The 14079-nt window shown below is 47.9% G+C and overlaps 1 protein-coding gene across 2 annotated transcripts in view; it reads right to left on the minus strand.

Annotated features, from left to right (window-relative positions):
* setmar (SET domain and mariner transposase fusion gene) overlaps positions 1-13843 on the minus strand; it is a 36806-nt gene extending 22963 nt beyond the window's left edge. The window contains exon 1 of one of the 2 annotated variants that reach the window (XM_070894955.1): positions 13499-13843. In XM_070894955.1, the coding sequence (XP_070751056.1) occupies positions 13499-13792 (294 nt within the window). In that variant the 5' untranslated portion in view covers positions 13793-13843. Of the gene's footprint in view, positions 1-4781; positions 4863-13498 lie in introns of those variants that run through there. The other variant, XM_070894956.1, reaches the window with a different exon arrangement.
* Between the last annotated feature and the right edge of the window lie 236 nt (positions 13844-14079).

A 14079-nucleotide genomic window follows, 5' to 3' on the forward strand; every position in this document is an offset into this window, starting at 1 on the left:
TCATATGTCAGTCCCACCATCCCGGGAATCAGTCTGGTGAACCTTCGCTTCACTCCCTCAATAGCAAGAACGTCCTTCCTCAGATTTGGAGACCAAAACTGAACACAATATTCCAGGTGAGGCCTCACCAAGGCCCTGTACAACTGCAATAAGACCTCCCTGCTCTTATACTCAAATCCCCTAGCTATGAAGGCCAACATACCATTTGCCTTCTTCACCGCCTGATGTACCTGCATGTCAACTTTCAATGACTGATGTACCATGACACCCAGGTCTCGTTGCATCTCTCCTTTTCCTAATTTGCCACCATTCAGATAATATTCTGCCTTCGTGTTTTTGCCACCAAAGTGGATATCCTGACATTTATCCACATCATACTGCATCTGCCATGCGTTTGCCCACTCACCTAACCTGTCCAAGTCACCCTGTAGCCTTTTAGCGTCCTCCTCACAGCTCACACCGCCACCCAGCTTAGTGTCATCTGCAAACTTGGAGATATTACACTCAATTCCTTCATCCAAATCATTAATGTATATTGTAAATAGTTGAGGTCCCAGCACTGAGCCCTGCGGCACCCCACTAGTCACTGCCTGCCATTCTGAAAAGGACCAGTTTATCCCGACTCTCTGCTTCATGTCTGTCAACCAGTTCTCTATCTACGTCAGTACATTACCGCCAATACCATGTGCTTTAATTTTGCACAACAATCTCTGTATGGGACCTTGTCAAAAGCCTTTTGAAAGTCCAAATACACCACATCCACTGGTTCTCCCCTGTCCATTCTACTAGTTACATCCTCAAAAAATTCTAGAAGATTTGTCAAGCATTCCGTTTCATAAATCCATGCTGACTTGGACCGATCCTGTCACTGCTTTCCAAATGCGCTGCTATTTCTTCTTTAATAATTGAGTCCAACATTTTCCCCACTACTGTTGTCAGGCTATAATTACCTATAACCGGTCTATAATTTCTCTCTCCCTCCTTTCTTAAAAAGTGGTGCTACATTAGCTACCTTCCAGTCCATAGGAATTGATCGAGAGTCGATAGATTATTGGAAAATGACCACCAATGCATCCACTATTTCGAGGGCAATTTCCTTAAGTACTCTGGGATGCAGATTATCAGGCTCTGGGGATTTATCGGCCGTCAATCCCATCAATTTCCCTAACACAAATTCCCGCCTAATAAGGATTTCCTTCAGTTCCTCCTTCTCACTGGACCCTCGGTCCCCTAATATTTCCAGAAGGTTATTTGTGTCTTCCTTCATGAAGACAGAACCAAAGTACGTGTTTAACTGGTCCAGCATTTCTTTGTTCCCCATTATAAATTCACCTGAATCTGACTGCAAGGGACCTACGTTTGTCTTCACTAATCTTTTTCTTTTCACATATCTATAGAAGCTTTTGCAGTCAGTTTTTATGTTCCCAGCAAGCTTCCTCTCATACTCTATTTCCCCCCTCCTAATTAAACCCTTTGTCCCCCTCTGCTGAATTATAAAATTCTCCCAATCCTCAGGGTGGCTGCTTTTTCTGGCCAATTTATATGCCTCTTCCTTGAATTTAACACTATCCTTAATTTCCCTTGTTAGCCACGGTTGAGCCACCTTCCCAGTTTTATTTTTACTTTCTCATTACACATCACCCAGTCTAGGATGGCCAGCCCTCTGGTTGGTTCTTCAACATATTGGTCTAGAAAACCATCCCTAATACACTCCAGGAAATCCTCCTCCACCGCATTGCTACCAGTTTGGTTAGCCCAATCAATATGTAGATTAAAGTCGCCCATGATAACTGCTGTACCTTTATTGCACGCATCCCTAATTTCTTGTTTGATGCTGTCCCCAACCTCACTACTACTGTTTGGTGGTCAGTACACAACTCCCACTAGCGTTTTCTGCCTTTTGGTATTCTATAGCTCTACCCATACCGATTCCACATCATCCAAGCTAATATCCTTCCTTACTATTGCGTTAATTTCCTCTTTAACCAGCAACGCCACCCCACCTCCTTTTCCTTTCTGTCTATCCTTCCTGAATGTTGAATACCCCTGGATGTTGAGTTCCCAGCCTTGGTCACCCTGGTGCCATGTCTCCGTGATGCCAACTACATCAGTACAGCAGTGTGGCACTTCCATGCCCCACACCAGCCACTCTTGGGGCCTCCGAGTGAGTATGTCAATTTACTGCAAAATAATCGGTAGCTTGGTGGTGATGGACACGCACTCACGAGGATAAAGGACACTGGCCACATTCATTTCAGGTAGGTCCCGGAAAGTGGGTAGAGAGTTGTTCCATCCCTCTGGGCCAGATCTAAATCCAGATCTTGCCCTCCCCAGTTTGTACCTCTCTCTCCCGAGTTTGTATTTCTCTCTCCAGTTTGTCTTTCTCTCCCGCCCTATTTGTATCTCTCTCTCGCTCTCTCCAGTTAGTCTTTTTCTCTCTCTCATGTTTTTTTCTCTTTCTATCTCTTCCCAGTTTGTGTTGCTCTCTCTCTCTCCAAGTGCATGTTTCTCTCTCTCGCTCCCCCTCCCCAGTGTGTTTTTCTTTCTCTCTCTCTCTCTCTCTCTCTCCAGTTGGTCTCTGGGAACTGTGGGAGTTTCCAGGTGAGTTCAGTTGCCCTGATGCCACTATCCTCATTCCCGGCAATGCAGCGGAACGTTCCGGACAGCGGGAGGGGGGGGGGCAACGGGCCAGACAGTGGGGGGGTCAGCATGGGACAGCCGGGAACAGTGGGGGGGTCAGCGGGGTGACAGCCGGGGTCAGCGGGGCCCAGACAGCGGGGGGTCAGTGGGGGCTGGACAGCGGGGGGGGGTCAGCGGGGCCCGGACAGCGGGGGGGGGGTCAGCGGGGCCCGGACAGCGGGGGGGGGGGGGTCAGCGGGGGGGGGGGGGGTCAGCGGGGGTCAGTGAGGGCTGGACAGGGGGGGGTCAGTGGGGGCTGGACAGCGGGGGGGTCAGTGGGGCCCAGACAGTGGGGGGTCAGCAGAGTCTGGACACGCTGTTTGGTTGCAAGCCACGACAGCCAGGGTGCTGTGCATCCGCGAACCGCACGTTCAGAAACTGCTTCTCCCAAGTTTCCACAGCAACAAAACAACTTGTTTTTATATAGTATCTTTAACGTAGTGAAACGTTCCAAGGCACTTTACAGGAGTATTATGAGATAAAACAATTTGACACCAAGCTGCATAAGTAGAAATTAGCGCAGGTGACCAAAAGCTTGGTCAAAGAGGCAGGTTTTAAGGAGCGTCTTGAAGGAGGAAAGAGAGGTAGAGAGGCGGAGAGGTTTAGGCTGGGAGTTCCAGGGCTTGGGGCCTCGGCAACAGAAGGCACAGCCAGCAATGGTTGAGCGATTATAATCAGGGATGCTCAGGAGGGCAGAATTAGAGAAGCGCAGACATCTCGGGGGGTTGTGTGGCTGGAGGAGATTACAGAGATAGGGAGGGGCGAGGCCAATCCAACATAAGAAATAGGAACAGGAGTAAGCCATACGGTCCCTCGAGCCTGCTCCGCCATTCAATAAGATCATGGCTGATCTGATCATGGACTCAGCTCCACTACCAATCCAAAGCGAGAGGTTGGGAACACGATGTCAGAGGTGCTGCCCCTTCAGATGGGATGTTATGCCAGCAGCCCATCTGTTTATTCCGGTGGATCTGAAAGATCCCATTTTGTCAGGGAGTTCTCCCAGTAGTCGAGGAGAATGCCCTGCTCCAACATTCCGGTCTCAACACACATCACCAAAAACAGATTAAATGCTCAGTTATCTCATTGCTGTCTGTGCTGCGTGCCAAATGCATGTGATGTTTGTTTACATAACAGTGACTGCGCTTCAAATTAATTCATGATATTGAGTCCCTGTGGGATGCCCTGGAGATGTGGTAAGGTACTTTAGGAATGTGAGCTCTTGCTCTTAAAGCCAGTTTTCTTAGAGTACAACGCCATCTGCTGTTATTGTGCTTTCATTACATGCAATCATCTCACTACAATGAGCTTAAAAATGTTCCAGACCTTTGACATATATATATCATCATCATAGGCGTTCCCTTGAACGAGGATGACTTGCTTCCGCAAGAGTTCACGGATGTTTCAATGAAGGACCCGATGTTCCAGTCCTGAACTCCAATTGAGGGGGTGGAAGATGCCTGTGCGTGGGTTTTTTTAACGTGTGGTGACCGTTGCACATCAGCCACCACATGGGCTCGACAGAGCTAGGCCTTTATCCAGTGGCAAAGGTTAACCAGGACAACTGGAGACATGCTCTGCTGCACGGACCTGGTGCGCACACACACGTGACAGGGCCGCGAACAATGACTTTTGCTGTCACAGTTCAGATGCGTGCTATATAATACAACATTCTGACCTTTGTAAATTTGCCTTTCTCCCTGAAGCTCAGCATACTGCATGCAGCTTCTTCCAGACCCCCCTCCCTCTCCCCAGGTAAAGGCCACCACAGGTTTCCACCTTCCTTAGCCTCCAGTCCCCTCTTTGCTGATATCTGTCCTGAGCGGTACCCAGACAGTGCCATTTGTTTCCTTCTCAGGCACTTCCCAATTGGCATCCAGGTTAAGGAAAGGTTGCTGGTCAGGGTTAACGCACAGGGCCACTCACTGACACTCCCATAGTTGATGTCAGCCAAGCACCACCCCCTGCTGTATGGAGAGTTCTGAACTGGCAGGGCTAGAGCCAGAATACTACTAAATCTGTATTAGCAAAGTCTTCAGCATTGTTCACATTACTTGGCTGGCAAGGATGTTTTATATTGAAATAATCTGTCATGTACTTACCTTCTCCGTTAAGATACCCATTAACCCATCAAAAGGTCACAGTTCGGGTAAATCAATGTCATTACGAGCTTGGAAGAAGCTACTGGACGCGATGTTTGGCACCCCCTTGTGCCCGAAACCGGTATTACATCAAAGCGTTGTAAAGCCTACCTTTGATAACACACATGACCACAGGTTTTAGCAGAACATATGCTGCACCAGCAGTGCAAAATATCAAATTATATTCGAAATTATGCCGACAAGCCCGACAAATTTGAAAAATATATATTTACAGGCATTCATTTGCTACACAAATGCAATATTTAATGGAGTGCTTGGAGTTTAAGAATTTGTGGGATGATGTTACCAAAATTGTCAATTAGTCCCTTTCTTCTGGCACTGTTTCAAAATTACTATCATCCTTAAAATGCCTTCCTTTGATTTCTTCAACTATTGCTTCATCTCCAACATCTTCTATTGCGCCAGGGTTATGGAACATGCCCTCGCCATCTTACTCCATGCCCAACTCTCCCAGTTCAAATCCTTTCTGTCTGCTTTGCGTCCCACCCACAGCACGGAGATCTCCCTGCTCGTAGTCACCGATGGCAATCTGTGTGGCTGTGACCGCACCTCGTTATCCTTCCTCGCACTCTCTGCAGCATTGGGCACACCACCCTGCAGAAACCTCGAGCCTAGCCTTCCACTATATCTCTTTCCTGGATACCTGCTGAAGCTCAGACTGGCAGTGTGCACCCTCACTATTTGCCTGACCTACCAAATCCCACATCCGGCCAGGACAACCTCCGAAACACTGCCCGCCTCTGCCCCTAACTCACCCACTGCCACTGAAATCTTCCATTGCTGATTTTTCATCTCCGCGCTCAATTTCTCCAACTCTCCTTTCTGGGCGCCCGAGCACAAACTCCACCTCCACACCCTGTCCCACACAAGGTCCGGCTCACCTACCATCCCACCACCCCGATCCTCGCCAACCTTCACTGGCTCGTCGCGCTCTAGTGGATCAACTTCAGAATCCTTATCCTCATGGACCAGTCCATCCACGGCCTTTCTTCTCCTCCCTCCATCAGAACTATGTTCCCGCTTGCACCCTCTGCTCTTCCAACTCTGGTCTACTGTGTGTCACCCCCTCTCTCTGTTGCTTCCACACTCTAGAATCCTCTCCCTAAATCACCCCCCCCAACTTGCTACATCTCTCCCACCTTCAAATAGCACCTCAAACACCACCTATCCAACAATGTCCTAATCCCCCTTTGACTCCTGCTCAGGTAGGATTACCTCGAGTGACATAATCAGCTATTTAATGTCAAGTTTACTAAGCATGCCTGTGCAACAATCCCTCTTTATTCAAGTCCTCTATCTCCTGCTTTCTGCAACTCATTCTGCAGTTTCTACTAATCGTTTACATGGCATCCTCTTCGCATGGTCCCTGCCAGCAGCAAGATCAGTTAGCAAAACCAAATGGTGCGTAACTCCACACTGATCTAATCTCACTTCTCCAGTGTTCTTAAACTGAGCGAGCCCCCAGTTATTTCTTGGTTAGTTACAAATCCTACAACTGAGCTATTTTAGGCCAGAGGAAACATGGACATTAAAATAGCCCCAATTAGCAGGACAAAACAGCATGGTAAAACTGCAGATGACAGAGCACAGAACCTCTAAATGAGCAAAGTAAAGGCAGACATAGGGGCTGCAATAGTTGTACCTTTGGCCGACATTTCCCTTTCTGGTCCTACTCTGATAATACAATGAGGGGGAGGGGGGCACGGCAGCTGGTTATGTTAATAATCCAGAGACACACAAGTTCAAATCCCACCATGGCATCTGGGGAATTTAAATTCAGTTAATTAAATAAATCTGGAATAAAAAGCTAGTATCAGCAATGGTGATCATGAATCTATTGGATAGTTGTAAAAACCCTTCTGGTTCACTGATGTCCTTCAGGGAAGGAAATCTGTCGTCCTTACCAATAGTGGCTCAGTAGCACCACTACTGACCGAGTCCTGAAGGGCATAGCAGCCAGACTGTGCCTGCAGCAGGTGGTGAGACAACCAACACGAGGGAAAAACCTACTTGACCTTGTCCTCACCAATCTGTTGCAGATGCCCCTGTCCATGACAGCATTGGTAGCGGTGACCACTGCAGTCATTGTGGAGACCAAGTCCTTGTGTGGCACTACCACCATGCTAAATGGGATAGATTCAGAACAGATCTAGCAGCTCAAAACTGGACATCCATGAGGTGCTGTGGGCCACCAGCAGAACAGAATTATATTCCACCACAATCTGTAACCTCATGGCCTGGCATATTCTTCACTCTACCATTACCATCAAGGCAGGGGATCAATGAGGAGAGCAGAAGAGCATGCCAGGAGCAGCACCAAGCGTACCTAAAAATCAATTGCCAGCCTGGGGAAGCTGCAACACAGGACTACATGCATGCTGAACAGCGGAAGCAACATGCAACAGACAGAATCAACGGATCAGATCAAGGCTTTGCAGTCCTGCCACATCCAGCCGTGAACGGTGGTGAACTATTAAACTAACGGGAGGAGGAGGCTCCATGAATATCTGCATCCTCAATGATGGCAGAGCCCAGCATGTGAGTGCAAAAGGCAAGGCTGAAGCGTTTGCATCCATCTTCAGCCAGAAGTGCCAAGTGGATGATCCATCTCAGCCTCCTCCCAAGGTCGCAACCATCACAGAAGCCAGACTTCAGCCAATTCGATTCACTCCACGTGATATCCAGAAACGTTTGAGTTCACTGGATACAGCAAAGGCTATGTGCCCCAACAACATTCCGGCTGTTATGCTGAAGACCTGTGCTCCAGAACTAGCCGCACCTCTAGCCAAGCTGTTCCAGCACTGGCATCTATCTGACAATGTAGAAAATTGCCCAGGTAAGTCCTGTCCACAAAAAGCAGGACAAATCCAATCCGGCTAATCAGTCTACTCTCAATCATCAGCAAGGTGATGGAAGGTGTCATCGACAGAGATAGTAAACTGCACTTACTCACCAATAACGTGCTCACCAATGCTCAGTTTGGGTTTCGCCAGGACCACTCACCTCCAGACCTCATTACAGCCTTGGTCCAAACATGGACAAAAGAGCTGAATTCCAGAGGTGAGGTGAGAGTGACTGCCCTTGACATCAAGGCAGCATTTGACAGAGGATGGCATCAAGGAGCCCTAGTAAAACTGAAGTCAATGGGAATCAGGGGAAAACTCTCCACTGGCTGGAATCATACCTAGCACAAAGGAAGATGGTTGTGGTTGTTGGAGGTCAATCATCACAGCCCCAGGACATCGCTGCAGGAGTTTCCCACGACAGTATCCTAGGCCCAACCATCTTCAGTTGCTTCATCAATGACCTTCCCAAACCCGCAACATCTACCACGTGGAAGGACAAGGGCAGCAGGCACAGGGGAGCACCATCACTTCAGAGTTCCCCTCCAAGTCATACACCATCCTAATTTGGAAATATATCACCACTCCTTTATCGTCAGTGGGTCAAAATCGGATCTCGCTCCCTAACAGCATTGTGGGAGTACCTTCACCACACGGACTGCAGCGGTTCAAGAAGGTGGCTCACCACCACCTTCTCCAGGGTAATTAGTGATGGGCAATAAATGCCAGCCTTGCCAGCGACGCCCACATCCCAGGAATGAATTTTTAAAAAGCACCCTCCCATGATGATTTTCAAGCATAAAAATGCATTATTATTTCTATGGGGTCAATTTGATTGTGTTTAATTTGTAACGTTACACTTTGAGGTGATTTAAGGCCATATACAGATGTGGATTTTTAAATACACTATCAAGAGCAGGGTTTGTTCTCCTTGGAACAGAAGAGGTTGACAGGAGACCTCATTGTGGTGGATAAAATTTTGAGGGGCCTGGATATACTGGATAGCCAGGGCCTATTTTCCTTGGTGGAGGGGTCAGTTATAAGGGGGCATAGTTTTAAAGTGGTTGGTGGAAGGTTTAGAGGGGATTTGAGGGGAGGCTTCTTCACGCAGAGGGTTGTGGGGGTCTGGAACTCACTGCCTGGAACCCACTGGAAGGGTGGTGGATGCAGAAACGCTCATCACATTTAAAAGGTGCTTGGATAGACACTTGAAGTGCCATAATCTGCAGGGTTATGGACCTAGAACTGGTAAGTGGGATTAGACTGGATAACCTCTTGTTGGCTGGCGCAGATACGATGGTAAGTACTTCAGGGAATCGAATATGGCCAGAGTGGTCTCCTGGATTAGTTTCAATGAGTCGGCGAGGAATTTACCCAGATTTTTTTCCCCAATTGGCCTGGGTTTTTAATCTTTTTTTTGCCTCTCCCAGGAGATCACATGGCTCTGGTTGAGGTGGAGTGCAGAATGTTGCGATGCAAGGGGTGTCGCAGATGTGTGGGGTGGACTGGTTGGGCCAGATGCTCTTTATCTTTCCGCCATTGTTCAAAGGTTTATATGCAACCTTCAGGGCTGCTGACCGAGGGCCATGTGGTTCTTTGTCGGCCGGCGTGGACACGATGGTCTGAAGTAGCCTCCTTCTGCGCTGTAGATTTCTATATTTCTATTTTTATATCTTGCATTCATCTTAAAAGTCAAGGTGCAAAAAAAGCCACTTGGCCTATTGAAACTCATTCTTCTAGTATCCTAAATCTGCCATGATACTCTCCAACTCTATTTTGGACTTCCCGAAAGTTACTGCCTCCACTTCCCAGCCAGCAGATAATTCCAAACATTGAGTAAAGAAGTTTTTCCCAAATGTACTTTTTGCTGATTTAAATTAACGTCCCGTGTCTACTTTCCTGGTCTGATTTGCAGCACTGGTCAACACCGAGCACTCAAGGCGATATTAGGACAGGTGCCCAAAAGCTTGGTCGAAGAGGTAGGTTTTAAGGAACGTCTTAAAGAAGGAGAGTAGTAGAGAGGCGGAGTGGTTGAAAGAGCTTCGGGCCTAACTCCAACTGGACTTGTCGGAGTATTGTTTTATCTTCCGGCCTGTGATAGTGAGCTGCACTTTCTCCAAGGTCTGGCCACAGTGCAGAAAGAAATGTAATGATCTCATCAGAAGTACCAAGTGAAGATTCTCCTTCGCATTTCTCATTCTTTCTGTACAGCTTTACAGGACCCTCTGCACTATCAATCATTCCCTTCCCCCACTTCCCATGGTTGTCCATAGATCAGCAGAAAAGACCGCTCTTCACCTCCTCTCTGCTTCCCTTCAAGGTTACTGTTCGCCTCACAACTATTTCTCCCTCTTGGTCACACATCCTGTCACCATTATGGTAAGCTGGCTCAGACACGGGGAGGGCTGAAACATAAGAACATAGTAAACAGCAGTAGGAGCCGGCCATTCGGCCCCTCGAGCCTGCTCCACTATTCAATGAGATCATGGCTGATCTTCTACCTCAACTCCAACTTCCTGCACTGTCCCCATATCCCTTGATTCCCTTGGTATCCAAAAATCTATCGATCTCCATCTTGAATATACTCAATGACTGAGCATCCACAGCTCTCTGGGTTAGAGAATTCCAAAGATTTACAACCCTTTGAGTCTCAGTCCTAAATGGCCGACCCCTTATTCTGAGACTGTGACCCCTGGTTCTAGACTCCTCAGCCAAGGGAAACATCCTCCCAGCATCTGTCAAGCCCCTTAAGATTGTTATTTGTTTTAATGAGATCACCTCTCATTCTTCTAAACTCTAGGGAATATAGGCCTAGTCTCCTCAATCTCTCCTCGTAGAACAATCCCTATTTTTACATACATCAAGGATGTCTAACCCTTAACATTTTTTTTCGAAACTACGAACAAATGAACAATGACGGACCGGGAAAGACCAACTGGTCCATTGAGCCCATCCCACACAATTGCGATACCGTCTCTAATCTTTCCTCATTGTTCATCCCTTTTACACTTGGGAGTCGTCTTCTCCAATGCTTGTCAAAGTTTGTTGGGGCACGGTAACCAGAATTGTATGCCCCAAGTGTGGTTCGAGCATTGCATTATAACACCTCAGCACAACCACTGTAGGCTTGTACGCCACTGCTCTGACTGCAGCATTTCATTTGCTTTTTCTAACTGCTTTGCCACGTTGCTTAGACATTTAGAGTGGTCAATTTTTCATCACGTCCACATCCCTTTCTACGTCTTCCCAGACCAATTCAGTCCCATTCATTGTATGCTTCCAACATATATTTTTTGCCCAATCTGCAATTCTTTACATTTTTCATTGTTAAATTTAATTTGCCATTTGGGTACGCAATTTAGACAATGTAAATTCTTCCATCATTCTTTAGCCGCATGCCCCGTCTCTCGACTTTAATGTTGTCAACAAACTTTGCAAGCTGAGATTTATTTTCGTAGATTAGAGACAACAGCGGTCCAGGTACAGACCCCAGAGGGATACCGCTCCACAAACCTCTCCCCCTCCAGTTGGACACTCCCAATATTCACTGATTCCGATATTTAACCAAGTTCTTATCCAGTCCCCACGTTCCACTCTGTGGCGTTTGATTTGGTTCGAAATCTTTCATGTGGAACTTTGCCAAAAGCTTTCTGAAAGACCTGATACAGTAAGCATAAGAACATAAGAAATAGGAGCAGGAGTAGGCCACCTGGCCCCTCGAGCTTGCTCCACCATTCAATAAGATCACGGCTGGTCTGATCATGGACTTCCCTGCCCGCTCCCCATAACCCTTTACTCCCTTATCGCTCAAAAATCTATCTCCACCTTAAATCTATTCAATGACCCAGCCTCCACAGCTCTCTGGGTCAGAGAATCCCATAGATTTACAGCCCAGAGAAGAAATTTCTCCTCATCTCAGTTTTAAATGGGCGGCCCCTTATTCTAAGACTATGTCTCCTAGTTTTAGTTTCGCCGATGAGTGGAAATATCCTCTCTGCATCCACCTTGTCGAGCCCCCTCATTATTTTATATGTTTCAATAAGATCACCTCTCATTCTTCTGACCTCCATAGATCATAGGAAGTTCTACTTCACCTCGAACATAGAATGAGATCTTTCAGGTAGAAATTTTCCTTTTAATTCCACAATGCTTGTTTCTTATGAACTTAGTTATTAGGTTTTACTTTTTATCCTATCCCTTGGAGTAGTTCTGTTTTTAAATATGTCACCGATGTTACTCTAATGAGCCCTAGCTACCTGTCCTTTCTCCATGCATCTTTGCCAGGACTGTTTGCAACAATAACCGCAAAGATACCAAGGCATTGGAAAGGGTGCAGAGCCAGTTAAAGAGGCCACACACAAAAAGAAAATTAGAGAGAATATTGGTGCGGAGGAGATTTACTCGAATGGTACCAGGAATGAGGGACTTCAGTTATCTGGAGGGAAGAGAGAAGCTAGAATTGCCCTCCTTAAAGCAGAGTAGGTTAAGGGGATATTTAATAGGGATGTTCAAAATTATGAGAGGTTTTGATATAGATAGGGAGAAACTGGTTCTACTGGCAGGAGATTCGCTAAGCAGAGGACGCAGATTTAAAATAATTGTCAAAAGATATTTTTTTACTGCGTCCCCGCAATATGCATCAAAAAAAACCCCTATACATTGCCATTCCAGTACAGATCATCCTTTTTTGCCTCTCCTAGTAGATTACATGGCTGGGGGAGTGGAGAACACGGTGGAGGAGGAAGTAACTAGTCATGATGTGGAGCAGGCTTGATGGATTTGCTGGTCTTTTCCTGCCCATCGATTTTGTATGTTTGATCACCCTGATGGTTCCTTTGCACTGCTTCCCGCCCTTGGCGATCAGAACTGGACGTCGTGTTCAAGGTGTCTGACCACAGCCCTGTGTAGTCCTGCAAATCCCCTGGGAGGACAGACGCACCAACGTCAGTGTTCTCGCTCAGGCCAACATCCCCAGCATCGAAGCACTGACCACACTCGACCAGCTCCGTTGGGCGGGCCACATCTTCCGCATGCCCGACACAAGACTCCCAAAGCAAGAGTTCTACTCGGAACTCCCACATGGCAAGCGAGCCCCAGGTGGACAGAGGAAATGGTTCAAGGCTCCTTGAAGAAGTGCAACATCCCCACCGGCACCTGGGAATCGCTGGCCAAAGACCGCCCTAAGTGGAGGAAGAGCATCCGAGAGGACGCTGAGCACCTCGAGTCCCATCGCCGAGAGCATGCAGAAAGCAAGCGCAGGCAGCGGAAGGAGCGTGCGGCAAACCAGACTCCCCACCCACCCTTTCCCTCAACCATTGTCTGCCCCACCTGTGACAGAGACTGTAATTCCCATATTGGACTGTACAATCACTCAAGAACTTACTTTTAGAGTGGGAGCAAGTCTTCCTCAATTTCGAGGGACTGTCTATAATGATGTAGTTTGATTACCACCTCTTCTGACTGTTTTTGCCTATGTAGTTCAAACTTCAGATACAATTCAGAAGAACATAACATTTGCTCGCTTTAATTGTCATTTTGTGAAAAAGGTCATAATTGGGGTGGAAGTAAAACTATATTTTGTGTTGCAACAAAATACAAATATCACAAATTCAATATGATCTCTGTACATGTGGGTTCCACTAGTTTGTGTTGGATAGTTACTGAAGCAATTACTGGACAAGTGTGAAAGGGTTCAAGAAAGAAATGGAAAAGACTTGCATTCATATAGCGCCTCTCAAGACCACCGGACGTCCCGCAGCGTTTTACAGCTAATGACGTACTTTTGGAAGTGTTCGGATATAAAGGCTGCTGTACCTGCACGGAAGGCAGACACTCATCGTCCACTGCATTGATGGCTGGCACTGGCAGGCTCTCCAGGCCACAGCACACGTCCCAGGCCAGGGAACGGCCTGATCCCACCGCCCGGGGCCTGGCGCTGGCCATGGCACCCGGGGACAACGGGAGGTGAGGTGGGCTGTGGGGCTCCTCTCTCGCCTCTCCGCGGCTCCCGTCGCTCATGTAGCCATGTCCTCGCCACATTGTTGCCCCGTCCGAAACCCCGCCCCCTCTAGCGCCGCGAGCCCATTGGCGGCGGCGCCTGGCAGTCATTCGCTCTACCTATCGCCTGCTCGGGCCTGACGTCATTCGGGTAAAGGGGCGGGGTCTCCTCCAAGGGGCGGGAGGCGTAGAGAGTGTCTCTTCCCTCAGGGCCCCCTGCCGCGCTGTCCCTGTCGGTCGGAGGTTCGGAGGTTAACCTTAATATTGCACAGAGCGCCGAAGCTGGCGCTATTCCTGATCAGTCCCAGGGCTGAAATGGGAGCAAAGGGCGCTGTCCTAGAAATTCGTATCGGGCGGTGGCGCAGAGTGGGTGGTATCGGATCAGCTTCCCGTTATAC

This window comes from Pristiophorus japonicus, chromosome 12 (genome assembly GCF_044704955.1).
Source record: "Pristiophorus japonicus isolate sPriJap1 chromosome 12, sPriJap1.hap1, whole genome shotgun sequence".
Lineage (NCBI taxonomy): Eukaryota > Metazoa > Chordata > Chondrichthyes > Pristiophoridae > Pristiophorus > Pristiophorus japonicus.